This window comes from Cervus elaphus, chromosome X (assembly GCF_910594005.1).
Source record: "Cervus elaphus chromosome X, mCerEla1.1, whole genome shotgun sequence".
NCBI lineage: Eukaryota > Metazoa > Chordata > Mammalia > Artiodactyla > Cervidae > Cervus > Cervus elaphus.
Window position 1 is genome coordinate 52,452,922 of NC_057848.1, and position 27,622 is coordinate 52,480,543.

Below are 27,622 nucleotides of genomic sequence, written 5' to 3' on the forward strand. Positions count from 1 at the left end.
GGCTTTCCTGAGGTGATTCAGCCCTCAGTTCAGGAAAGTCAATCTCCGGCCATAACTAACTTTCCTGAGGGTGCTGTGGTGCTTTGCAGGCACTAGGGAGAGAGGACACTGGCTTTTTCTGAGTCAGGCCAGCTCAGAAGAGGCGGAAGGATAAACATGCATCTCCATCTCGAAGCAAAAGTGGGGCCGTAGCCAGAGCCCGGGTGGGGGAGCTAATGGGAAACAGCTTGCAGGAGGGAGGGGGACAGAATTCGGGAATGGCCGGGGCTGGCTGCTGAAGAGGGGGTTGGGAGAAGCAGGCTGATTGAGACCAGCTGCTGCTCCTCTGTCTCAGATCTTTGGACTCTGCCCGGGGCGGGCTCATACCCTATTCTGGATGACTGGGAGCCAGCAGAGGCTGCCTGGGGCAGTTGAGTCTTCTTGATCCAGCCCGACTCCTGGAATCCTCAGAAACGAAAGACCAGAGGAAGACTCTCCATCTACCAGCTGGACACCTCCTCCCCATTGCCAGCCCCCACCCTCTGGCTGCTGCTGCCCCGGAAAGGCCTAGAGGAAGAGGCCAAGGAAACAGCCTTGTCCACTCTCCCTTGACCCTGCATTCACCCAGCACCAGCATCTGAAGACCCCATGGCCCGGGCTCGCTGGGGTGGCCACCCCTGGCTTGTCCTCCTCTGTGGTATGTGCATCCTGGCCTCCCCACTCTGGGCTCAGAAAGGGTTGGCATGAAGGCTGGGCCCAGGTTGTCTCTCTTTTCTTGATTCCTCTCTCTGTCGAGCAAGAGGAACCCCAGGACAGTCCTGGGGACCCTCAAGACCCATCTCAAGTCTGGTTTGGCCCCTTTTCCATTCCCACCTGTTAAAGAAAAAATGATTCTGGCACTTGTTAAAAGAGTAAGGAAGATTTTATTCAAAACTATTGCAATAATACTATCGGACTTATAGTCCAACTACTGGGCTTCCCTGGTGGCTCAGACAGTAAAGCATCTGCCTACAATGTGGGAGACCTGGGTTCAATCCCTGGATCGGGAAGATCTCCTGGAGAAAGAAATGGTAACCAACTCCAGTATTCTTGCCTGGAAAATCCCATGGACAGAGGAACCTGGTAGGTTACAGTCCATGGGGTCGCAAAGAGTAGGACACGACTGAGCAACTTCACTTTCACTTTATTGCAATAAGCTAAGATTTAGTCACTCAGCCATGTCCAGCTCTTTGCGACCCTAGCAAGAATACTCGAGTGGGTAGCCGTTTCCTTCTCCAGGGCGTCTTCCCAACCAAGGGGTGGAACCTGGGTCTCCTGCATTGCAGGCGGATTCTTTACTGTCTGAGCTACCAGGGAAGCCCTAAATTGTTAATCACTCAGTCCTATCTGACTCTTTGCGACCCCATGGACTGTAGCCCGCCAGGCTCCTCTGTCCGTGGAATTCTCCCAGCAAGAATACTGCAGTGGGTTGCCATTTTCTTCTCCAGGGGATCTCCCTGACCCAGGGATCAAACCCAAGTCTCCTGAATCGCAGGCAGTTTCTTTACCCACCGAGCTAGCAAGGAAACCCTCTACTGCAATAGGGGCACTGCAATAGGGGAGAAAGGGCTCAACTCTGAAAACAGTAAAGATGGATGAGAACTTCTTGAGCAGAGTGAGGGGTTCAGATGGATGAGAACTTCTTGAGTAGAGTGAGGGGGGTCAGTGGATGATGTAAAACTACCAAGAGGAGACATCAAGGGTGAAGCGATTTTTACTAAATTGACTTCATAGGATTCTTGCTGAAGGCGGGGTGATCAGATATCAGGGGTGGGAGATGAGGAATTTGATCAGATTTCAAAGCTGATAAGATACAAAAGGTGAGTGATTCTCTCTAAAGTGACTTACCAGGACTCTTGCTAAGGCTGGGCATGCAGGCTCAGTAAGGACAGGATGGAGGTGGAACTCCAGGCCTAATGGAGAAGAGGGCTTGGAGGAGCCTGACTACAGTTTGTTCTTTGTCACCATTATGGTGTCCTGTTTGTTCTCTTTGTTCATAGCCAAGTGCCCACCTCAACATCCTCCACACCCACTCCACACTGACCTTAGGGAGGCCCCCTTCCCTTTGCTCTGTGGCAGCAGGTCCCTGCTCATTCATTCAGTACCCAGCTCCTGACACCTCCCCAGTGCCAGGCCCTGTGCCAGGGACCACAGGCGGCAGAGCTGGCCCTTGTGAGCCACAGCCCAGGCCTCAGAGAACAGTAATTGGGGTATCTGGAGGGACACGGGTTGGCTGTGTCTTGCTTCTTATGTAGGTGTTTTAGCCCCACCATTTTGCCAGATCTGTTCCTGTGGAAACAAGTATTCACTTTCGAAATCAACAGGGTGGGTCTCATCTCCCCCTTGAGTTTATGTGACTGAGAGAGACAGCCAGGCGTGGCATTGACAGTGTTAGAACCCAGCTGTGCTCCTTCCATCTGTGGCTCAACCCCCTCAGAAAGGATTCCCCCAAAACATGGGCTGGAGGGAAGGCCTATCAGAGACCACACCAAATTTGTGGCAGAGTCTCAAGTAAGTAAGTAAGGAAGTGTCAGTCGCTCAGTCATGCCCGACTCTTTGCAACCCGTGGACTACAGCCCACCAGGCTCCTCTGGCCATGAACTTTTCCACGCAAGGATACTGGAGTGGGTTGCTATTTCCTTCTCCAGGGGAATCTTCCCAACCCAGGGATCGAAACTGGGTCTCCTGCACTGCCGGCAGATTCTTTACCAGCTAAGCTACAAGGGAAGCCCGTGGCAGAGCCTCAAATGGAAACTAAGTCTCCATACGTTCTGTCCCTTGTGGGACACCAGCCTTCCATGGTTGGCTCTTTTGTACTCAGATGGCCCAGGTTCAACTCCCTGCTCTGCCACAGACTCACTGTGGCAAAACTTGGGTGAGTAACTAAATGTATCTGGGCTTTGACTTCCTCCTCTGTAGAAAGCAGACAATAATACCCAACTCACAGGGTTGTTGCAAGTATCAGATGATATATAGAGCTGGCCAAAAAGTTCGTTCAGATTTCTCTGTTACTGCAGATGAGGCCATAATCTAATACTATATAGGTAAGTAGCAGAGTTCAGGGTCTAGCACACAGTAGGAGCTCTTTAAATGCTAACCCACCTTACCCCACCAGGGGACGATGTCAGCCTGGGATTGCTTGTCTTCTGTGGCCTGGAATGAGCCACAGTGATTTGGAGTGTAAGAAATGGTATAAGTGGGCCTTGAATTTAAGTAAACCCAATATATATATAATTAGATTTATAGAAGGGTAAAACGAAGGTGGGGTGATTATTTAGCGAGATCCTCTAGAGCATTTAAGGGAAAATCTGATTACAAAAATTTAATTTACACACAACTTTTCCAGTTCGGTAGACCCTGAAAAGACCCAATTAGATTAGAAGGGAAAAATTGATTTAATGAGCACTAAAACCCATCCAAAAGTGGCAATCACTTGTCGATGAAACAGGTTTCTTTGATTGTGACCCAGGGTGCCATGCAATTCAGCCTGATTTCCTATGAAATGTGATTATTTTTATCCTCAAGTAGAGTTGGACAGCATCTCAGTGCTACCAAGGATGGCGGCTCTGCCGGGGTTCGGAGGGGGTTGGGGGAACATGTCCCCGTGCTGTTTAGGACCTATCTGGTCTCCGAGTGACCCTGGATTTTTCTCCGGTTTCTAGCTTATGCCTGGGGCCACCCAAAGTCACTGGACCAGAGAGACGATGTGAGAAACTGTTCCATCAGCCCTCCGGTGAGGCCCTCCCTTCGCCCCGCCCCACCGCTCCCACCTTCCTGCCCATCCCCCACGGGCCCAGCTGCTAGCCTCGCCCTCTGCCAGCCTTCCTGGCGATTTCCGGACCCGGGGGCCACAGTTTCTGATTAACCTCCCGCGGGGCGGGCTGCACATTCTCAGGTGTCTGACATCCGCCCCCATCCCGCCCTCTCAGCCATTCCCACGGCAGGTTATCTCCTTCCCTCCAGGCCCGGGCCTGGGCAGCCCCTGGGAGCGGGAGGGCGGTGGGAGGAGGGGCGGTAAGGAGGCGGGAGGCCCCTAGCTAGCCATTAGCTGAGGCTAGGCAGAGGCCAGGAGGAGGATGGGAGGAAAGAAAACAACAGTTCTGGAGGAACCGGGAGGAGGGCGGAAGACTGAGGGCTAGAAGAGCCAGCGGAAGGTCAAGAAAGGGAGGCCTCGGGTGTGAAGACTGGCCCAGCACATTGGAGCTGAAGGGTCGTCAGCTCCTACCTGGAGACCAGAGCGATTCTTTCCACAGCTAGTTGAGATTGTGAAAGAGCGGCCCAGGCAGGAGCAGCCCAGTCGGCGAGGGCTTGCGGGCCTGCCAACAGGTCACTACAGTCTCAAGACACATGAGACACATGTGCGTGCCGTGCCCACTGTATGTGACCCCTGGGGCAGGCAGGTCGGTGGGCACTTTTATATTACAACCAACACAGATGTGTCCTTGAGTAGAAGGCAAAACCAAACAAAAAACCCACACTTTTTATTTTTAAGATCAAATAACCTTTAACAAGGTAGGGCTGCCAGCTGAAATACAGGACAGCCCAATTACATCTGATTTGCTGATAGTGAATCATGTTTTTAATATAAATATGCCCAAATAGTACATGGGACTTCCTTATACTAAAACATGATTCATTGTTGACCTGAAATTCAAATGTGACTTGGTGAACATCCTGTATGTTTATTTGCTAAACTGGTATCCAAAGAGGGGCCATTCCCTGGCCTGGCCCAATGCCAGGGCTCAGACCCCTACAGTTCTTACCCGCCCCTCCCCACCTCAGGTCTCATTACTGTCACAGAAAGTCCCTCTCCAAACTCGTAAACACCTCCATCTACACTTGACCCAGGCACTTTAATCTAGAATAATCCATAACATCCGCTGCTGCCCCTTCTCTGTCCAGGCTGGCCCAGCCTATGCACCCCCAACCCCTACCTAAAGGGAGGCTGGAGGCCCCTGCATTTTCTCAAAGCAATGTGTGTGTGTCTGTGTGTCTGTGTGTCTGTGTGTGTGTGTCTTGGTGTCTTCCTGTCACCTGTCAGTACCTTCCAGTTACTGCGGTCAATACCACAGCGCGGCTCACAGCCCTCCGCCAGCAGATGTACACCCAGAATCTCTCTGCCTACATCGTCCCCGACACGGATGCCCACATGGTGAGGGATGGCTCTTCCCCCCAACCCCCACCCTCTCTGCTACCCAGGCCACAAACAGGACTGTTGAGACTCAGAAGATGGAAGACAGAGAAAGGGTTTGACAGGCAAAGGAAAGGAAGTGGGGAACCTGGACACGGGTGTTTTAGGGCAACTGAAAGAATGTATTCCTTTACATAGAACAGAAGACATTGCCCAATTTCCTTGACCTCAGGCCATGAAACTATAAACAACTTCAGAACAATTTTGATCAGTTCCTAGATGGTGGATCCAGAATGAATGTTTAGGATACCCCTGCCTTAGGAGGTTAGAATATAGCCTGGAAATTGAATTAGAGGAACCCTGAGCTGCCTTCTGGCTCAGCCCTTCCCATCAGCTGGTGGATGGAGTGCTGAAATGATCTCACGTCCAAGACTATGTGGTACAGGCTGGAAGAGGGGGAGTAGTCAGGGAAGATGCTGGTCTGAACCAGAGCTGCCCACCCATCCCACTCTTGCCCACCCTGGCTCAGCCTCCACCTCATTCACCCTGCCAGCACCTACCCAGTTGGAAGAGAAGGCATTTTTAGTGTCAATACCATTACTTGAATTAGTTTCCCCACCTGCTGAAAAGGGCTAAGAAGCTTGGGTAAGGATCTGAACTTCTCAGAGCCTCAGTTTTCTCTACTGCAAAACGGGAATAATGAGATCTGTCTCCAAGAATTATGGGGACCAAAATACAATAATGTGTAAAGCTCTCTGCAGAAGTTATTTATGATATACCCATTCTACTGTGCTAGACTGGGGAGGGGGACGACTGGAGGGGAGAACCCAGTAAAACAAAAAGGCATGATCCCAGCTGTAGAGAATTTGCATCCTGGCTGGGGAGACAAAACTTCTTGGCAAAACAATCCAGTGCAGGACTGTGGGGTTTCAATGCCAAGAAATATAGTTGTTCAAAGGAAGGAAAGATCCTGAGAGCTGGGGGAGTTCCAGAGGGCTTCCTGGAAGAGGTGTCCAGTGTGCTCAGGCTTGTAGGACTGATTGATTCTGACTAGACAGAAACAACTGGGATGTGGTTGGGGGCCTTCCAGGTGGGGTGTGACTCCATGAAGGAGACTAATGACAGTGTTGTTGATTTCCTAGAGCGAGTACATTGGTGAATATGACCAGAGGCGTGTGTGGATTACAGGCTTTACAGGGTCTGCAGGTAACAGTTATTACCTGCCCCTCATTGCTTCTGTTGGGAGACCAAGAGTGGTCAGAGAGGCCCTAAAGTGACTAATTCTTAGCAGCCAGGACCCCAGGACTTAGTGTCCAGAGGCCCCTGCTACTCTCTCTGTCTCCCCTCGATTACTCCTAAAAGGGTCACCAGAGCACATCTTAAAGCCGACCAGCCACACTTCTGCATGAGGCAAATGGTCCTCTTGACTTCTTTCCTGTGCTCACAGCCTCGGCCACAGCCAGGCCCAGCCTCACACTCCCTGGGCTCCATTTCTGGGTCAGTTGCTACCTCTATATCTAGCCACTGACTTCTTTCACCCTATGGCTCATTTGGGGACAAGGTTTTACTTTGCTGGGCCCTTTATGGACAGCATCACCTCACGTGGTCCAATGAGATACAAACATAGAGACCCTTTCTGGGGTACCGGTTTTGGAATGGGCCTCTAACCCTGATCCTGACTCCTTGAGTGAAACCTAAGCTTCCCTTGCTGATGCTTAAACATCCCTCCCCCGGGCTTCTAACTGCCTGGCTTGCCTATCACTGGCCCTTCTTCTGTTTGCCAAAGTCACCAGGTTTGGCTTCTCTGCCTGTCCTCAGCAAAGCCCGTGGGTTAGTGTCCACATCAGCCTTCCCCCCCAACACTCTCTTTAACATATCCTGCCTCACTTCCTTCCAGGGGAGGAGAGAGACTCTTTCCAGAGGCCCCTTGTGACACTGCACCACATCACGCATGAGCTAACTAAAGCCATGCTCTGCACTGTCACCCTCCCCTCCAAGAGTCTCTGTTCTGCCCCAGGAGTCGCAGTGGTGACCATGGGGAAAGCCTCTCTCTGGACCGACAGCCGCTATTGGACGCAGGCTGAGCGGCAAATGGACTGCAACTGGGAGCTTCATAAGGAAGGTAAGAGACTCCGCTGGGGAAGGTACAGGTGAGGGGGTGCCTGCAAGGCCATTCTGGGCTGCTGTGAGGAGCTCAGGAAATTTGGAGCCATCCCTAACCTTTGAGATGGATATCATGGAGGACAGACCTGACAGGACTGTCACAGACAGAAGCCCGGCTGCAGGGCTGTGGTAACCTCAATGTCCCTTCTTGTCTTTCAGTTGGCACCACTCCCGTTGTTACCTGGCTCCTCACCGAGATTCCTGTCGGAGCACGTGTGGGCGTTGACCCCTTCCTCTTCTCCATCGGTAGGTTCTTCCCTCAGTTCCCGTGTGTGTCCACACCAGTGAGGGAGTCTCAGGCCCTCGGGATGTAAAGAAACACATCCTGGCAGAAGGAGGTGCAGGGGGACTCTAAAAATAGAGTGTTTGAACTTGTGGTTGCAGAGTATTTTGCAACAAGGCTGTATTCCAGGATTGTGTAATGAAAATACATTTAAAAGAATAAATAGAGTTTTTTAAAAGTCAGGAGGGCAGAGACCCAAACTAGAAGACTCAGGGAATTGTTAAGACCTAATCAACAAGTAGGCTAAGATGGTCTTCAACCTAGAACCATCCTCTGTACCCTGGAACTCTACTGATCAGAGCATTAGAATCACTTGAGAGCCCTCTTCTGGAAGGCAGCTTGGAAGGGTTGGAGGAGATGGAAGGGTTTCTGAGTAAAGAAGCACAGTCCTTGGGACTTCTCTGGTAATTCAGTGGTTAAGACTCTGCACTTCCACTGCAAGGGGCATGGGTTCAATCCCTGGTCTGGGAACTAAGATCCCGCGTGCTGTGTGGCATGGCCAAAAAATAAATAAAAAGAAGCAGCAACACAGTCCCCTCTTCTCCCCTCTAGGAACATGGCTCCTTGAGCCCTGGTGCCCCCACCACTGGCCAGCCTGCCCCCAGCGGTGGCATCCTCATGTATATGTACTGGAAGGCTCCCACTTCAGACCTGGCTTCTCTGCCAGCCTTTCCAGTGGCCTGAACCTCACCATTCCTTTGGGCTGTGGCATGCAGACAGGACCGAAAAGAGGGCCCCACAGCCATTGACACTTAAAAAGATGAGCTTAATAAATAAATTTAAAAAAAAAAAGATGAGCTTAGCCAGCTGACTGTGGGCAGCATTGTGGTGGGCTCAGGGCAACTGAGCTTTGAAAAGTGAAGGAAGAAGGTGAGAGGGCAGAGCTCAGAAGGTTCAGACTTCTTGGACAGGCTCTGGCAGCCAGGCTGCAGGAGTGGAATGAGAGACAGAGGGGACAAGAGCTAACTTTGCCCTAGTCACAATTTTTCCTCAAGTCTGAACTCCTTCCTGTCTCTGTAGACTCCTGGGAGAGTTATGACGTGGCCCTACAAGACTATGACAGAGAGCTGGTGTCCATCACTGTCAACCTTGTGGACCTGGTGTGGGGGTCAGAGAGGCCTCCAGTGCCAAATGAGCCCATTTATGCCCTGCAGGAGGCATTCACAGGTAATTTCCTACGCTGGTCCTCTTTCCCAGCTTGAAGCAGCCCCAACCCGCAGTGCTGCTCGTTTGGCTGAAAAATTCATCCTAAGAGGTTCCAAAGCAGTGGTTTCATGTGCACCTTTAATGCAGGTTTCTAGGCCCCCTCTCCTCAGAGAATCTGAATCAGAGGGTCCTCAGACCATACTTAGAAAATGCTGGAATAAAGCAAGAGGGAACAGGAAGGGAGGAAACAAGGGAGTCAGAGAATGATGAAAAAATCCCTACCCCTTTATAGAGAGAAAAAACATGAGTTGCTTCTCTGGTACTGAAGACTGCTTTGTATTGAATCATTCAGAGCTTGACTTCTGGCCCTCCTGTGATGAGGATTTCAGATGTAAGATGGCTGGGGTCAGATGGGCTGGTATGGACAAAGGAAGCATAAACTAAACTCAAGGTCAGTCTGTGGCACAGATTAAGATTCAAGTTTTGGCCAAACCACAAAGGAAAGTTAACTGATCCCCTAAAGTTCTAACATCAAAAATCTTGACCCCACTGACACTATCTAAATATGTCATAAGAGAACAGTATGCTGTATGATTCTTGTAAGTAGTAACTAAGCTCCTGACCGGACCCAGGCTACTGATTATGAATCAGTATCTTGACCGCCACCACTCCCTACCTTCTTAGGAATTCTGATACAAGCCCTTGACTTGGATTCCTGGGAACATTGGGCAATCTGAGAGGCCCATTTCCATACACAGGTCTACGTACACTTCTTGTTTGGAAAGGAATCTGGAAAACAGGAGAGAAATTTCAAAATAGTGGGTCTGATGAAACAAGTCACAATTGGGTCCAATTTTCTTTATCCATTCTGATGTAACTTGCAGAATCTTTCTGCTGCTTGACACAGTTTTTAAAGAAACTTGCTATCCAAGACGGTTCCATCATAAATAAAACTCATCCTATTCAAATAAAGAAGGCTGCAGTTCCATCAGAAAGAGGAGGGGATAAAGAGGGAAAACCTTCCAGGGGCTGGGAAAGAATTCACATGGGTTTTATCACTTCCCACAAGTGAAAGGAAACCGAGCCATTGCAGGCTGCTAGTCTTCAAGGAAAGGCCATGTGGAGCCAGAATTGGGCCTGGAAGCCCAAGAACAGAGTCGTTCTAAGCTTATAAGAGAGACTTTCTCTCCAGTCACTCACAGGTTTTAAAGGGGATGAAGTAAAGAACATGAAAAGTAGTTACTCAAAGATACCTCTGTGTATTGAGCCATTGAAGTTGGCTTTCATTTGTCCTCTCAAAAATGTATCACATCCATGAACCTTGAAAACGTCATTCTAAGTGAAAGAAGCCAGCGAAGGCCCCATGTTGTATGATTGCATCTGTGTAAAATATCCAGCATAGGCAAGTCCATGGAGACAGAAAGCAGATCAGTGGTTGCTGGAGCTGGGGGGAGAAATGAATGAGGGGGACAGCTGGAGGGCAGGGTTTCCTTTTGGGATGATAAGAATGTCCTGGAATTAGTGGTGGTGGTTGCACAATCTCGTGAATGTTCTTAAAGGCACTGAGTTGTGCACTTTAAAATGGTTAAAATGATACATTTTATGGTATGTGTATTTCACCACAGTAAAATAGAATCAACCTTAAAAAAAAAGTATTAAACCCAAAGCTTTGGTTCTTGTTGAATAGTTTTACCTGTTTGCATAAAGATTTTTTAAATTGAATTATGTTATTTATGCTAATCTCCAAGCCCAGCTAGAACCCTTCATGCTTATGATCTTCCGCCAGCAAATTCCTGGCCCTACAGAGGGGCAGACTCTTTAGAGGGATTGCAGGGAGTAAGAAAAGAAGATGAAAATCGAAGTCCTAGAACCAGTATACAAGCATCTCCAAAAGGACAGCTCTGTGACACAAAGTTTAAGGACAAGGTCATCCAATGTCTGTACCAGTAAGAGTGCAGGCCATGTAGTCAGACAGACCTGGGGTCAAGTCTCAGTTCCACCCCTTGCCAGCTATGAAAACCATAGATAAATCACTTTACCTCTCTAAAGCCTCAATTTCCTTATCTGTAAAATGGGCCAAGTAAGGATTAAAACAATGTACACAGAATGTTTAGCTCAGACCCAAGTGGCTCTAGTAAGTGCTGGGGTTACTGCAGAGAAGAGGACTAAACATAGCCGAGCCCTATCCATTTGCCCTTCACCTCAGGCTGCTCTGCTGATCTCTCTTCTGCATGCCTATTTATTACTCAGAAAGTTATACCAGACTTTCTATACAGCAAGACACCATTCTACATACATTACAGATCTTAGTTAATTCGACTCTCACAACAACTCTATTGAGGTAGACACTATTATTATAATCCACCTCCACTTTACAGATGTGCAAAATAGGGCACAGAGCAGTTAAGTAATTTCCCCAAGGTCACCCAGCAAGTAATCACAGAGCTGGAATTTGAACCCAAACAGTCTGGATCAAGAGCCCCATGTCCTTACTGACTACACAAGTAAGAGTCTGGTTAAAGAAAGGGTTCTATTGCTTTTTAAAGGAATGGAAAACTATTGCCCTAAGGGAGCCCTCTCAGGAACAGAATGGCAAAGAGAAGGTAGGTCACTCATGCTTTCTTTGGGCTCTTTCATTTCCAGGGAGCACCTGGCAAGAGAAAGTAGCTGGCATCCGTAGCCAGATGCAGAAGCATCCTGAGGCCCCAACTGCCGTCCTTCTGTCCGCACTGGATGAGACAGCCTGTGAGTATAGATCTGTGGGTGCAGGGAGGGCCTGGCTTCCCCTGGAACCCCCAAGCTTTCTGGGCCCTGCAGCAATGACCGTGTACCTGTGGATTCTGAGAGCTCCTTGGCCTCGGCCCACAGGAACTGAGGTGAGGGCAGTAGCTCATGCCTACCCAGTAAGGAAACCAGGAAGCCCCATGTGATCTGGGGCCAGCCTGCGGGCCATTGGAGGACCAGGCGACCAAAGCAATAGAGGTTTCTGTCTCATGAAGGGGAGGAGGCCCAGCAAACACCTCTTACCGCCTGGCCATGAGTCCAGGGCGCTCACACGCCCAGCTTTAGCACCCCGTGCAGCCCTACTCTGTCCCAGCATGGCTCACCCGACCCCAGCTCTGGGCTGGAAGCCCACTGACACCCGGCGCAGACTACTGGCTGGGTATCTGCTTTTCCTGGGAGAAAGAGTCCCTAGAGCTCATTAGTGCTTCAAAGACCTGCCCCTCTCCAGAAAGACTGAGAAACATTCAGGGGTAGGGGATGCGGGTAGGCATGCTGCTGGGGATCTTTGGGGGCCAAAGCAAGCAAGAGGGCAAAAGGCGCCATTTGTAATTGCCTCAGGCAGGTCAGCTTCAAGTAGGCCCCATCCATTCTCTTCCCCAGGGCTCTTCAACCTGCGTGGCAGTGACATCCCTTATAATCCCTTCTTCTATTCCTACACACTGCTCACCGACTCCTCCATCAGGTAGGACTTGTCTTTGGCTTGTGGTCATTGACTTCCTCCAACTCCTCACAGCCCCGACCTGCAGCCTTCCCAGAAGTGGGGTGCCTGCCCCCGCAGGACCCTCTAGGAAGCCTCTGATCACCTTTTCCTGACCCCCTTGATCTCTGTTCCCACATACTCCAAATCCACTCTGCACAGTTGCCTGGTGCGGGCCACCTGTGACCTCCAGGAACACAGGGCCTCTGGTCTTTTGCATTGTCCTTAGAGAATTCTGGACCCTCCTGGTCTTCCCTATCCACCCAGGTTATTTGCAAACAAGAGTCGCTTTAGCTCTGAGACCTTGCAGTACCTGAACTCTGGCTGCACGGGTCCCCTATGTGTGCAAGTCGAAGACTACGGCCAAGTCCGTGACAGTGTCCAGGCTTACACCTCAGGAGACGTGAAGGTCTGGATCGGGACCAGCTATACCTCATATGGGCTCTATGAAGTGATACCCAAGGTGGGTTTGCCAGGCCCCGGCTCATGCCAGGCACCATCCCCCCACCCCCACCAAGAGCCCCGATAAGTCTCAATCTAACAGGGAAGGGGGGACAGCCCCTTGGCCATTCTGGCAGTTGGTCAGTCAGGAGTGGTGCAGTGAGTCCCCTTGTAGGTCACCCTGGAAAGAGACAGGAGAGGCAGCAGCAGGACATTGTCCACAGAGAGCCCAGACATTGTCACAGAGGCTGGGGGAGCAGAGGCTCTGAGGTCACCAAACGAGAGGCGGAGAACCAACTGTGCCAGGACCTTGGATGAGTGACTTCGTCAGTCTAGGCCTCTGCTTCCTCATCTGTAAAGTGGCACTAAGAGTCACAACCTCAAAAGAGTTGCTCTGAGGAGCTTAAAAGGAGACTGTGCATATAAAGCCCAGTGCCTGCAGCAGCGCAGGCTCTCAGTAAGTGGCAGCTGTCAGGATATGAGATGTGCAGGAAATAGACTGTCCGAACAGCCCACAACTGGCAAGGGCCAGGCTCGCATCCATCTCAGAGCACTGTGGGGATCCAAGACCAGGGAGGGAGGAGGAAGCAAGGGAGGGAGGGAGAGAGGGAAGGTTAGGCTGGCCAGAGAAGACTAGGAAAGCCCTGCATGGTCAGAAAGCACACACAGGAAGGGCACTGCCACTCCAGGAAACGGCAACTCTCATCTCAGCCAGGATTTCCTGCCAATCCTTTTCAAACCCCACCGTGCCCTAGACTGGGCTCCCAGACCATCTCCTCTCTGCTCCTCACAGGAGAAGCTTCTAGCAGACACCTACTCTACAGTGATGGTGACCAAGGCGGTGAAAAACAGCAAGGAGCAAACCCTCCTCAGGGCCAGTCATGTAAGTCCGTGGGCAGGCAGACACACAGGCCTCTGGGGAGCTCCCAGTCTGATGGGTTAGAAAGGAGACCATGCGGGAGAAGCCTCAAGAAGGCCCTTGGTGAAACACAGAAGTGGACACCAAACTCCTGGACACCCATTTATGCTCCACCCCCTCACTCACAGCTTGATTCAGTGGTTTAGAACCTGAGCCCCGGACTACAGTGTCTGAGTTCAAATCCTAGTTCCTCTAGCCACCTCCTAGCTGTGTGACCTTAGGTAAGTCACTTCACCTCTCTGGGCCTCAGTTACCTCCTCTGTAAAATGAGGATCATAGCTGTAACCTGCAGCAGAGGATTGTTATGATAATTAAAGATATATATATCTACATTATATAGTATAAATAATAGATAATATGTTTAAATATATTAATTGTAATACATAATATAAATATATACAATATGTACATGCTTAATCACTCAGTTGTGTCTGACTGTTTGTGACCCCTTGAACTGTAGCCCACTAGGCAAGAATACTGGAATAGGTTGTCATTTCCTCCTCCAGGGGATCTTCCCAACCCAGAGATTGAACCTGCATCTCTTGCATCTCCTGCATTGGCAGGCAGGTTCTTTACCACTGCACCACCTCAGAAACCCTAAATATATACAGTATACATATATGCATTTATATACAGTTATGTATATGTGCAAAATATACCTATAAATATATAATAATTATGTAAATATATGATACTTATAATTATAGAGTTCTATGTGTATAAATACAGTTATGTACTTATATATATTAAATATGTAGATAGCTTTTAGTACCGCCACGTGGCACATCCCAAGTCTTAAATGTGTTAGCTATTATAATTTCTTCACCCTGGGGAGAGGATGGCTTGCCCCTTTGGATATTCCTGTTAAAATTGGGATATGCTGCCTCATTTTTTAAAACTTTTCTTGTGGAAAATGTTAAGCATGTACAAAAGTAGAGGAAATAGCTTAGTGATCCCGTCACTATCATCCAGCTTCAATAATCATCAACTCAAGGCCAATCTCATTTCCTCTACAACCCCACAGTCATTACCTCCACTCCCCATCCTCTGCTGCTGGATGATTTTAAAGCAAGTGCCATCTATCACAGTGTTTCTTCTAGCAACATTTCAGTATCTCTGACAAGACAAGAACTCTTTTCAAAACATGACCATACTCTGATCATGTATATAGACGTGAATAAGAATCCCATAATAGTATCACATAGCCAGTTAGACCCTCACATTTTTAAAGCTCAGCTCCCAGAGCAGTCACCCCATCATCTCCTGCATCCTGGAGCCCCAGCTGAGACCGTTCCTCGGTCTGCCTTTCTGCTTGCCCTGCTCCAGGTGCGGGATGCTGTGGCTGTGATCCGCTACTTGGTCTGGCTGGAGAAGAATGTGCCCCAAGGCACCGTGGATGAGTTCTCAGGGGCAGAACAACTGGAGAAGTTCCGAGGGTGAATGACCACAGCCATCCTTTTCAGCTGACTGTCTAAGTGTGGGAGTGGGGGCAGGGAGGGGAGCCTGGTCTCCTTACTTACTGGGGAAGGAAGACCCTCCTTGTATTTGAGGGCTCTCTGGAATAAGAAGTGACAGGTTCTTGAGTGGTCAGGAAGCTGGGCAGGGGTATTGGATGACATTCCCCAACTCTGCTGAGAGCTGGACACCTAGAAGGGCCACAACCCAACAGCGCCCCCTAGTGTCTGCTTCAGGCACGGGCCTTTCTGAGGGGAGGCCAGCTCAGGCCTGTAGGACCTTGGATCACTTGAGAATATCAGACTGAGGAGGGAGGTTTCCTGAGGGCATACTTAGCCCAAAATGCTGCTCCTGGGCTGGGGGAGTTTTCAGATACAGGGAGTTAGGTTTCTTCACTCTTGCTTTACTAGGAACTCACTTTGGGACACAAAGCCTTGGTTTCCCCATCTGTAAAATGAAGGTGGAGGAGGAATAATTGGTGTCTGCAGTCTCTCCTTCTCTGACCTTGAGTGGTCTATAAGTGACAGGTCAGGGCTTAGAAAAGGACAGGAGGTGGGACTGGGAAAGCCAAATGGAGCCTTGCCAAGGTAGAGGCAAACATGACTTTTCACTTGCCTTTGCTAGCTCTCCTGGGCCCAGCCTAGTCCCTGAGCCCATTCATTGACCATTCCTGCCTTGTCCTTTCTAGAGAGGAAGATTTCTTCTCCGGATCCAGTTTTGAAACCATCTCTGCAAGTGGCCTGAATGCCGCCCTGGCCCACTACAGGTACTTCAGGAGGAAGAATTTTCTGGGGCCCTGTGGAGGACTTGAGTCCACATTTAAGCTTTGAGGTCTTTAGCACTGTGGGAGCTGGGGGTGGGGAATAGAGCCCAGTCAGGTGTGGGGAGTCTCCTTTGAATTAAAAGACTTGAGTAATTTCACTGCCCAGGAGGCTAGGACTTTATGAGCACTTAGGGCAGAAGGATCTGGAAGGCAGATGGTGGGACTGCTGCTGGATGTTTTTCCTTTGCTTCCTGTGAGTTATTTAATTCTTAAAGCTCACAAACACGTGGGGAAGAAGGGCCATTCACTCTCCCTGAACCAACCAAGGTGGGCCCCAGATATAGGCTGGGCAGATGTTTGGCTCCATTGAAGACAAACACCTGCAGCCAGCCTGGTGAGACTGGGCAAGGGGAGTGGTCAAGCTCACCAGATGCCTCAGGCTGGCAAGGGCAAAACTGGGAGAGGGCAAAGACCCTCCAGTGGTTGGCCTAGCGTATCCCAGACTTCCTTCTCCTGGTGGCCCCAAGCCTTCAGCTGCCTTGGTCCAGCCCCCTCTCCCTACTAAGAGGAGCAGGGTAGGAACTCCTCAGCTCTACCAACTGCTGCTCTCCAGCCGCACCCTTGAGTTCCCTCCCTTCCTGTGCCCTGGCTTCTTGGGGCCCTCTGCTCCCAGAGGCAGCAGGAAGTTAGAGAAAGCTCTAGACTGAGCATCTGGGTCCAGGCCCAGTTCCCTCATGGCTTTCCCGAGGGGCCTCCTGATGTAAAAGATGGCTGGACTGGGTGCTTGCTAAGGCCCTCTCATCTCCCACATTCAGGGCTCTTTCCTTTCTCCCTCCCTGGGGACCAGGACCTGGCCTGGGGAGATGTAGGATACACAGATGTGCACTGAAGACATTAGCAGCAGAAGCTCATTAGTCTTCCAGGGCCCTTTGGGAGATGATGACGTCCCCAAAGGAGTTAGTTAAAAAGCCGACCCACAGGGAGGAAGGGGTTCCTCTGCTTTCACTCAGGACCCCTCCCTACCTGGCTCAGTTGTTAGGCTGTTCCTTCCTCAGCATCTCTCCCCTTCCCAGCCCCACCAAAGAGCTGCACCGCAAGCTGTCCTCTGACGAGATGTACCTGCTGGATTCTGGGGGACAATACTGGTATGTATTCCACCTCATCCCCGCCCTGGCCCGGCTGTGTCAGCTCAGACAAGAACCAGCCAAAGGTTTCCCTTCTTGGGCGTGGATCCTGCATCTGAGAAAGGAGAGGCCTGGATTGAATTGCCTAAGTAGCCTGCCCATTTTCACACGTGGAAATCCCTGCCCAGTGGGCAACCAACAGAGGCCAGAGGTGGGGCTGCCCACAGATGCCACCCTGTAAGAATCAGGAAAAGACTCCCCTTGTGCAAGTAAAAGGTATTTTTAAGCCTGAACATTATTACACAGTCCGAACTGCCCTGCTTGACTGTGCAAACAGTATGCCCGTATTCTCACCCGAATACCCTGGACACAACCTGCATGCCGTGACAGCACAGTGCCTACCCCCACCCTGCCCCTCACTGCATGCTTGGTGAGGTGACTGCATCATGTGGAGTGGGAGCAGGATCGGACCTTCAGGAGAAGTAGGCAGGTGAGTGACGCAGCATCAGAGGACAACCAGCAGCACAGTTGGGACAAGGCACTCCCATCAGCATGGGATATGTTTGTGAGTAGACGTGTGTGTGTTCTGAGTATGTGCATGACCACAGATAGGGTTATGTGGGAGCGCACTGTCGCCTGCTCCAGGACTCCACAATCTGCGTGTCCATCTATGTGCTCTCACTGAAATTAGTATATACCCATTTGGTGAGTGGCATTTTTTTAAGATGTGTTACTTTTGTACAGTGCACAACCTGAACACCTAGACATGATAGCCATGCGTACTAAGTCGATGCAGTCATGTCTGACTCTTTGCGACCACATGGACTGTAGCCCACCAGGCTCCTCTGTCCATGGGATTCTGCAGGCAAGAATACTGGCATGGGCTGCCATATTCTCCTCCAGAGGATCTTCCTGACCCAGGGGTCGAACTCGCGTCTCTTATGTCTCCTGCATTGACAGATGGGTTCTCTAACACTAACACCACCTGGGAAGCCCCTTTACGGAATACTGGAGTGGGTTGCCATGCCCTCCTCCAGGGGATCTTCCCAACTCAGGAATCGAACCCAGGTCTCCTGCATGGCAGGCAGATTCTTTTCCAGCTGAGCTACCAGGGAAGCCCACGATAGCCATGAGAATAGGCTAAGCCCATTCCTTCCAAATGTATGACCAATCATTCACATGGGAGCTGAGTTGAAATAGGCTGGAAGATTTTCCCTTCTCATCTAGGAAGCAGTTGGACTCTGGGAAACTTGGGGGAAAGGAAGGGATGTGCTGAACTGATGCAGGAGCCAGGAATCGTTTCCCATCCTCTATCCTGTGGTGAAGGTGCTAATGACAAAGGCCCTTCACTGGGAGCCAGCCTGGCAGGCGCTCAGCCTAGCAGCCTTTGCAGTCACCAGTATGGCGCAGTGCAGACTTGAGATGGCTGATGTGCAAAGGGGAAGTGAATTCTCGGCGTGTTGCTGGATCTGGGCGTTCTCGAGCTGGGTGAGGCCAGGGAAACGGTCACCTCACTTCCTCTTCTCTCCTTCTGAAGAAGTCAGCCACATCCTGTGACCTGCTCCCGAGCTGGAGTCCCAAAGGCCCTGGGACCATTCCCCACTTCCCCGGGGGTGGGGGGTGGCCACAGGGGCCATTCTGGGGTAACGACTGCAGGTGGTGGTTGGCAGTCAGACTGTTTGCCTTCTGGCAGCTTCGGTTCACTGAGCAAATCCCTGGGGCAGATTAATGTTTACAATGGAGAGAACTGTATAAAGCCACTGCTTGAGCCAAGCCTGGCCTCCCCGAGGCCAGTGCGGGAGAGGGCCTCATGGCCTTAGTTGCCTCTCCTGTGAAATGGGGATAATGAGGTTTGTTCTGCATCCCTCATTCTGTAAATAGTAAATAAGTGTATGAATGTGTAAGAGTGTTATGATCTCTCAGTTTCCTCATCTGTAAGAGTGGGACAATCCCTTCCTGCCTCACAGGAAGCCTGGAGGGAGCCTTTCTTTTAGAGCCAGACTGGCCCAAGGAAACTTTTGGTCAAATTGGGTGGGATTGGAGTGGAGGGTGTATGTGGGGACTCAGGATTCCTGACAACTTTGCAGAGCTCCTTCAGGCGCACATGCTGAGGATGGGAACTGCATCATGGCTGCCATCTTCTTCCCTTGGCCTTCTTCCCCACCCCCATCCCAGTCCTGCCACTCAGACACCAGTGGTGAACACTCCAGAAGAACATGGCCACCATCCCTACCCCAAAGTGTTCACCCGAGCTGGACCTGATGATTGCCCTTCTCCACAGGGACGGGACAACAGACATCACCAGGACAGTCCACTGGGGTACCCCCTCAGCTTTCCAAAAGGTAGGCATCAGACCAGATTTCCCTGCCCACACTCACCTAAGGGACACCCAAGCAACTACTCCTGCAAGAGCTGTTTGATCATACAGAGGCTGAAACCGAAGCCCAGGGAGGTTAAGTAGTTCACCACAGGTCACACAGCAAATTAGTACCAGGAAACCCAGTGCCCCGGACTACTTCCCCAGAGATACTTCAGGTCCCCAGCAGGGCCTCAGTCCAAGCTTATCATCATCCCATTTCAGAAACTCAATGAATATTTATTTAGTGCAGTCTATGAGCCGAGCCCTGTGCTGAGCAGAAAGGAGGAAGACAGGCATTCCATTCCAGGGTGAAAAATCTGGCACCAGCACAGTCTCAGAGGTGGAAAGGGACTTCACTGTTCAGGAAGTGATGAGGGCTGGTCCCCTGGGGGTAGGTGTGGGGACACGGTCTGTGCACCTCTGGGACCACATTCGTGCATTCAGCAGGTAGACTGTGGCTCAGACATTGTACCTGAAACAGAGAGACAGAGAAAACAAACATTGGTCAGGCCTCCAGGAGCTCAGTTTAGTGGGTAGATCCACTGCCCCAGGCTGTCATGCTCAAGATGACAAGCCCTGTGTGTGTGGGAGTGTGTGTGTATGTGTGTGGTGAAGGGGACTCACCACATCACCACCGGGAGTGACTGGGAGAAGACGCCTCCCTCCCTCTTTCCACAAGGTAACAGCCCCAACAGAGCAAGACTGACCTGCCCATTATCAGGCCTCAACTTAACCATAAGGCTGTAAGAAAACTCAAGGGTGATCATGATAAGGGCAGTGAGGGCCGCTGACCTCTATTTGACCCATTTACTTTGTTGAGAGCACCCTACATGCACGAGTCTACCCGCTCCTCCCAATGACCTTCTGAGCTGGTACTATGATCATCCCGTTACAGACCACGAAACTGAGGCACGGAGAAGCTCAAAACACTTGATCAAGGTCAAGTTTGTGAGTGGCCATGTTAGGATTCTAGCCCAGGGAGTTTGCCTTCCAAACCCTTACTGTCGCAGCCTCAGCTCACCCCCCACCTAGACCAGCCAAAGGGAACCACGTGGACCAAGACCCAGCTTTGGGCAGGCACCCCTCAGCCTCCTCTGGCCATCTTCCAGAACCCGTGTTCCCACACACAAGCACACATGGGCCCCCCCCATATCCCCCCACCCTCACCTGGGCCCACATATGAGTTTCTAGCCACTTGGGCTTCGTGCACATTTTGTCGCCTTCTCTCCATCAGGAGGCATACACCCGTGTGTTGATAGGAAATATCGACCTGTCCAGACTCGTCTTCCCAGCTGCTACCTCAGGTGGGTTTTGGAAACCAGGCTTGACCCAGAGCCTCAGGCCCTGATTCCACTGCAGCCAGACCCTGGGAGGCCACTGGGGCAGGGGTTATGTCATACCCCCCTTCACTGTATAGATCCAATCCAGCCCAGAGAGAGAAAGCCACTTGCCCGAGGTCACACAGAGGGTTCGTGGGAGAGTCAGGCCTTGAGCTCAGAGGAAGGGGCGGTCACTGTGCTACAGCAGTCATGGGAAGATCCAGGAGGAAGCGGGTGTCTTGACACATGGGGAGGTCCAGGTAATGGGTACAATGTAGAATAGACTGGATACAGGGCATGCCTACCTGCCTCTCAGGCCCCTCTCCTAATGCACCATCCTGGTGGTTAGTCTGGGAAAAGTTAGCCAGAAGGGGCAAAGCCAATACTATGGCGTCAAGCCAATTGACTGGAGGTCGTCTCTCTTCCAGGGCGAATGGTGGAGGCCTTTGCCCGAAAAGCCTTGTGGGATGTTGGGCTCAATTATGGTCACGGGACAGGCCACGGCATTGGCAACTTCCTATGTGTGCACGAGTGTACGTATCTCTTTGGCACTCCCCTGCAGTCCCGCCTCTTATGAGAGAGGTGGAGTATTTCACAGGTATGGAAAGGACTAGGACCCATGGAGGGGCAGTGACCCAGGCCGGGGGACCCAGCTGGTGGGAAGTTGGTGCTCCACAGGGTAAATAAGAAATGCTGGCAGTTGGCCACTCCAACTGGCATCTAGGACAGCACCAGAAAGAAGAGAGGCAGGTCAAGACACAGTGGCTGACTGGCCTAGACCCCAGAGAAATAAAATCCAGAGCCAACCTGGTCCATACCAGTCACTGGTAGACGAGGATGTGGTGGATGCATGCTGCTGGGGGTACCCAGTTACCTGCTCTTCCCCAGAACCTGCTAGATGCCATGGAACCTGCTAGATGCCATGCTGGTGAGTGCAGGAGAGCTGACACTGGCCTTGCCTCTCCCTCTCTCCCTTCCCAGGGCCAGTCGGATTCCAGTCCAACAACATTGCCATGGCCAAGGGCATGTTCACTTCCATTGGTATGGTTCTTGGGCTCCTCCACGACTTCATTCTAGCAAATGCCAGCCTTCAGGGAGCACAACCCCGCACAGGCCCGCCCAGACTCCACTGCTGTACTCCCTCACCCACCTCCCCAGTCCCAAATAAGCTGTCCCACCATAACACCAAGCCCCTTCTAACATCTAACAAGTGGTGGGACTGCCACTCCTCATTCAGTTCAGGAAACCTGGGCTTGGGTCTTCCCCCTACTTAAAGTCACCAGCATCTCTTCTGTCTCCCAGAACCTGGCTACTATCTGGATGGAGAATTTGGGATCCGTCTGGAAGATGTGGCCCTTGTGGTAGAAGCAAAGACCAAGGTAAAGACAGGCTGGAGGGGTGGACAGCGTGGCAGGGACTTTGGGCTGCATCGGGGGTGAGGAAGGTCAAAGGAGAACTCAATGTATGGGCATGAATTTCTTTAGAGTCTTCCTTAGCACCAGAATAATTCCATAAATCAATTTTTCAAACCTGTTAGCACATTAGAATATTTGAATCATCTGGAGTTTTTTTTCAAGCCAATGCCCAGGTCTCATTCTGAGCCAAATGAATCAGTAGCCCTGCCCTAAATCATTGGTTCTTCATGCACATAATAAGTACCAGGGGAGCTTGTTAGGTATAAAGATTCTGTATAATAACAACCAAGAAGATAAAATACCTAGATATAAACTTTAAAAGACTTACGTGCAGAAAATCTCTACTGAGGGACATAAAAAAAGATTTAAGTAAATGGTGCTCTCTGGAAATAAGCCTCAATATTATGAAGATGTCATTTCCCCCTAAATTAATCTATAAATTCAAGACAACCGCAATTTCAACGTTAACTGGATGCTTTTGTAACTTCACAAAATGATAGTAAAGTTTATTTGTAAAGATAAACATACAAAGATAGCTCAGTAGCTAGGATAATTCTGGAAAAGAACAATAAGGGAAACTAGCTCTTGCAGATACTAGCCCACACTACAAAGCTGCCGTCACTAAAACAGTAAGACACTAGAGATGGGAAAGACAGATGGAACAGTGAGACTGAATAGTTAGTCCAGAAATAGACCCTCTAATTTCCACAAACAAGATGGGAATTTAGTTTACTATAAAGCTGTTGCCTCAAAACAGTCAAGAAGAGAGATCGTTTGATCACTGGGCAAGGGAGACAAATGGCTAATCATTTGGTTGGGGGAATTAAACTGAAGAACCTCCTTGTTACACTAAAAAAAAAATTGCAAGTGGATCAGGGTTTAAAGGTGAAACCATAAAAGATCTAGAAGAAAACCTATATGAATTCATTTATAATCCCAGGGCAGAAAGGGGCCTTTATAACCCCGACTCAGTTAAACAAAGAACGTCTATATGGGAACAATGCCAAAATGAAGTCAAAAGATGTATGACAAGTTTAGCACGTATATCTGAAAAAAGGGGGATGTCCTTCTTTTACAAGCTTTTAAAAATAAGACCAGGCTTCCCTTGTGGCTCAGCTGGTAAAGAATCCACCTGCAATGCAGGAGGATTGGGTTCAATCCCTGGATTGGGAAAATCCCCTGGAAAAGGGAAATGCTACCCACTCCAGTATTCTGTCCTGGAGAATTCCATGGACTATATAGTCCATATACAGGGACTATACCCACTGTATAGTCCATGGGGTCACAAAGAGTTGGACACGACTGAGTGACTTAAAAAAAATTAGTAAGACCAAAATAAGGAAGACAGAAAAAATGGTTAAAAGACATAAAGAGGCAATTAACTAAAATCAACACAAATGGTCCATAAATTCGAAAGGATGCTCACCTTTATTGTTAAAAAGATACAAATCAAAGTGACAATGGAATACCACCTGATTGACAAAAGCAAAAGACTTTGATGATACCCAGTGCTTGTGAGTTTGTGGTGAAAAGGACACTCTCATATGTGTCTTGGGTAGTTACAAATAGCTACAACCTTTCAGGAAGGCAGTTTGATAATATTTATCAAAATTTATACTAAAAATGCCTGTACTTTTTGTCTCAGCCTTCCCACTGCCAGATATGTACCTTCTGGGTATAGTCCCAAAATGTCACTTTTGTATAAAGATATTTATATGATGATGTTGATTGTAGCATTCACAGTAATAGTTTAAAAAATGGAAACAGCCCAAATATCCATCATTGGCTAAATAAATTATCATCCACATGCTATGGGCCCTTGAAAAGAAGGAGGTAGATGTTCCTATGCTAATACGGAGCACTCTCCTAAGTTTACTGTGGGGAGGACAGAGTGGGGGAAGGTGCAGGAAAGTGTATAGTAGCATCCATTATGCTTGAAGTTTTTTAGAATACACGTGTATATATATTATATATGCCAAAAATGTTTTCAGGAAAGAAACCGGGCAAGGAGGACTCTTTCCATTTTTATTGAGTATCTTTTTGTAGTTTGAATTTTCTAAGCACATACAAGCAAGAGCTCTCTGGGCTATTTCTTCTTCTTTATGTTTGTCTCCATAGATACATCAATTGATAGAAACAGATACGGATAGACAGATAGAGAGACGTAGAGATGGAAATTCGATCTCTACATCTGAGAAACATAGGCCGAAGTCTAAACTTCAGGAATCATGAGGGAAGCACCAAAGGCAGGTGGCGAAGTGGTGGACACAGGGGTGGCCAAGGGGGCACTGTGGGGGCTCAGTCTTGACAAGGCCAGTTCCCCGTGCCCTGGGCTTCTGGGTGGAGTGTTCTCTCTCTCCATCTAGCCTTGCTCACTTCCTGCTTTCCTCCTTTATTGGTGGGTCCCCCAGTACCCAGGGACCTACCTGACCTTTGAAGTGGTATCCTTGGTACCCTACGACCGGAACCTCATTGATGTCAGCCTGCTGTCCCCTGAGCAGGTGAGCGGGCACCCCTCTGCGCTGTCTATCTCCAGCCCTCGAGCCACTGACTGCCTTCTCCCTGGCCCTGGCCCTCTCTCACCTCTGATCCCTTACCCTAAGACCCTCTGCCCCTTCCCTCACTTTGGGAGGGTCCACACCAGTGGCACCTGTAGACTCACACTGGGGCATCCCTCCCCTGCTCACCTGAGGATGGCTGGGGACCTGGGCCGAAGTGGGACTCGGTGTCACCGAGCTCCCACACCTTGGCCTGGGAGGCCCTCACCCCTCCTATGTCTTGCAGCTCCAGTACCTGAACCGCTACTACCAAATCATCCGTGAGAAGGTGGGCCCGGAGCTGCAGCGGCGCCAGCTTCAGGAGGAGTTCTCCTGGCTACAGCGGCACACAGAGCCCCTGACCGCCAGGGCGGTGCCCACCGCCTCCTTGGCCCCTCTGGTGACTGTCTCTGTTCTCACTATCCTAGGCTGGAGTGTCTAGTGTCTGAGACTCCCCGCCTGACCCTCTCACTCAACTCCCCTCACCCCACAACACCCATGCCCCAAGAGCCCCCGCTGGCCCATTGCCTGGAAACCACTGCCCTCAGCCTCCTTCTCCAGAACCAAGCCCTAGGGGTGTGCGGCTTCTTGGTCACTGTCAGCACCTCCCCCCAGCCCCTCTCTGCCCTACACTCCCACCCTCAGGCTGGGACATTTCACCCTCAGCTCCCAACCCCTAGCCCCTGGATACAAGAGCCAGGTGGTCCCCTTTCCTCCTGTGAGTCCAGCAGACCAGCCACTGACTTGGCAGAGCCTGTTACCCACCTTTTTCCCAGCTTCAAAAGATCAATACAAGACAGCACCCTACCTCCCAGGAGCTCCAAGGCCCTGTGAGAGCCCCACTCTGTCACACCTGCTGGATACAGCCTGACCTACACTGGCTCCTGACTTGTCGGTATTCCCGCACCCTTGAGGCTGCCACTGGCCTCCCGCCCTGGCCCTGACCCTACAGTGGCCTCCTGGCTGCAGTCCACAGGCTGAAGGAACAATTGCTGCCTCCAGGCTGCTGTGCCCCTGGAGGGAGAGGAAGGGATGGCAGCCGAATCCTTTGGCTGTGTTACTGCCACTCCGGGGTCAGACAGACCAGCCCCCCTACCCACCCATGTGTAAGCACATCACTCCTAAACCCTGGGTGGGCTCCATGCCTACTGACAGCATAGGGAGTTAAGCCATAGGAATCTACCAGGGGATAGGAGGGGACTCTGGAATGTGGCCCTACTCGAAGTTGGTAACAACCTGAGCAACTCTACACAATCACTACCCTGGACTTCCCAGCATGTGGATCACCCAGTGAGCTTTCCAGCACAGCCACTGGGACCATGCTGAAAAATCCTCCAGCATCCTTGGATGGTCATTAGCCTGTGTAAGTGAAATCTGGTCTCCCCATTTTACAGATAGGAGAACTGAGTTCCAGATGGGGTAAGACCTGCCCAAGGACACACTGTGTTTGGTGGGAATATGGTGGGACCAGAATGGGTCAGCAGTCCGATCTTTTGCCCCTTGGTACCATGCAGAATGCCATAGCCTACCTGCCAGCCCTTTCCAGGTTCGCCGAACCAGCGGCTGGGGCAGGGGGGACGATAGGGAAGGGCTGTCCCTGGCCAAATGAACCGTTAGCCACCTGGGCTCACATCCTGCTAAAGGCTTGAAACAGCCTGGCAATGAAGCCTGCCTCTGGGTTTTGCATTGTCTGCTGTGCAGCCAGGGACTGCTGTTACCTGTGGCTTTTGTGGTGGGGGAGGAAGGGGAGGAGGTGAGGTGGGGGCGGGGACGTGAGGCTCCCAGAAGCTCAGTTGGGGACCACATGTGCTTGAGAAGGTGCAAGTGAGCATGCGTGCGTGTACGTGGATTCGCATGCATGCCACGCCCAGCCAACCACCTCCTGTGGTAAAGGTTGTAGCTTTGTTGACAGAACCAGGGGAGCCCCATGCTGGGGGACTTGTCAAAGGTGGTCCTGGAAATTTGGGGCCAGTGCCAAGGGAGCACAGTCAGGGGAGGAGAAAAGGAGAACTCTGGGGCAGAGTGCTGAGCAAGGGCACCCGGCTGAGGAGTCCCCTGGGTGGGACCACCAAGCCTAGCTTGCCAAGTGTGAGGGTGACCTGTGACAGTTATCACCACCAGTGCTTGCACCCAAAGGCCCCAGCTCTGAGCCATCCTCACTGAGAGCCTGTAGCACCCCATGGTGGGCCCCTGTTTTCTGAGTCATTTGCTCCCTCACAAGCTCACCCCACAAAGACAGGTAGTCATAATAAAATGAGTCGCCATCATGGTCATCAAACCTACCATCCACTGAGTGCTCACCATGTTTTTTACATTTTTTTCAATTTTATTGTGCTAAGAACATTAAAAGTGAGATCTACTCTTAAATTTTTAAGTGTACCATACATTATCACATTTTCCCATTTCATCCCCACAACCTCTGAGAAGGTACTTCTATTGTTTCCATTTTACAAGTGAGAGACCGGAAGCTAGGTTCATAGAGATTAACCAAGTTGTCAAGGTCACTTGTCAAGGAAATGAAAAGAGCAGGATTTAAACCAAGCAAAGTTCTCCAGGACCCATTCCCTTAAAAAGGGGAAAAAGTTCTGGTTCTCACTGTTTGACAGATGAGAAAACAGGTTCAACCACGATCACATGGCTGGTGAGTTGGGACTTAGCTCACATTCTTCACACCATCCTGCTTCCCCAGGGCCTGCCCGCCCTGGCCTTTACCTTTGACCCCTGACACTTGCTCCTGGGGTTCCTGGGCAGCAGAGGGGCCCGAGTCCCTGGCCAAGACCCCCTCTTGTACAAGGCTTTCACCCTAGGCAGCTCACACCCCTTTCCTCCCTTTCGTGCAAGACCCAGGGCTTTGCCTCATCTCCCCACAACTTAACTGCCTGTTCCAATCCACCATTTTGGGGTTGAGAACCCTGGCCCCAGGATCCTGGCTGCAGAGGGGGCTACAGCCCCTCACCACCTCCCTTCCTGGGCCTCGGATGCCCAGCCCACAGAGCATCCTGCTTCAAGGGCTTCCCTCTGGATCAGGCAGGGAGACGTTCAGGGCTCACAGCAGGGCTAACACAGGG

At 50.6% G+C, this 27,622-nt stretch overlaps 1 protein-coding gene across 1 annotated transcript; it reads left to right on the forward strand.

Moving 5' to 3' along the window:
• The first annotated feature begins 344 nt into the window (after nucleotides 1–344).
• XPNPEP2 (X-prolyl aminopeptidase 2) lies at nucleotides 345–26,837 on the forward strand. The gene is made up of 21 exons (XM_043897354.1): nucleotides 345–676; nucleotides 3,681–3,751; nucleotides 5,060–5,170; nucleotides 6,292–6,355; nucleotides 7,167–7,271; nucleotides 7,472–7,558; nucleotides 8,616–8,762; nucleotides 11,385–11,486; nucleotides 12,126–12,207; nucleotides 12,490–12,685; nucleotides 13,457–13,546; nucleotides 14,909–15,018; nucleotides 15,726–15,803; nucleotides 16,874–16,945; nucleotides 19,206–19,266; nucleotides 20,518–20,587; nucleotides 21,031–21,135; nucleotides 21,584–21,643; nucleotides 21,905–21,981; nucleotides 24,429–24,518; nucleotides 24,802–26,837. Exons 1-21 carry the CDS (start codon nucleotides 628–630, stop codon nucleotides 24,994–24,996), a joined length of 2,022 nt encoding a protein of 673 aa, XP_043753289.1. The 5' UTR covers nucleotides 345–627; the 3' UTR covers nucleotides 24,997–26,837.
• Nucleotides 26,838–27,622: the final 785 nt, after the last annotated feature.

Excerpts from the sequence above, each read along its gene's own strand:
- XPNPEP2 (XM_043897354.1), top strand. The coding sequence starts at position 628 with ATGGCCCGGGCTCGCTGGGGTGGCCACCCCTGGCTTGTCCTCCTCTGT. Across the intron at positions 7,272-7,471 it reads CTGGGAGCTTCATAAGGAAG|TTGGCACCACTCCCGTTGTT; the intron begins GTAAGAGACTCC and ends CTTGTCTTTCAG. Across the intron at positions 24,519-24,801 it reads GCCTGCTGTCCCCTGAGCAG|CTCCAGTACCTGAACCGCTA; the intron begins GTGAGCGGGCAC and ends TATGTCTTGCAG.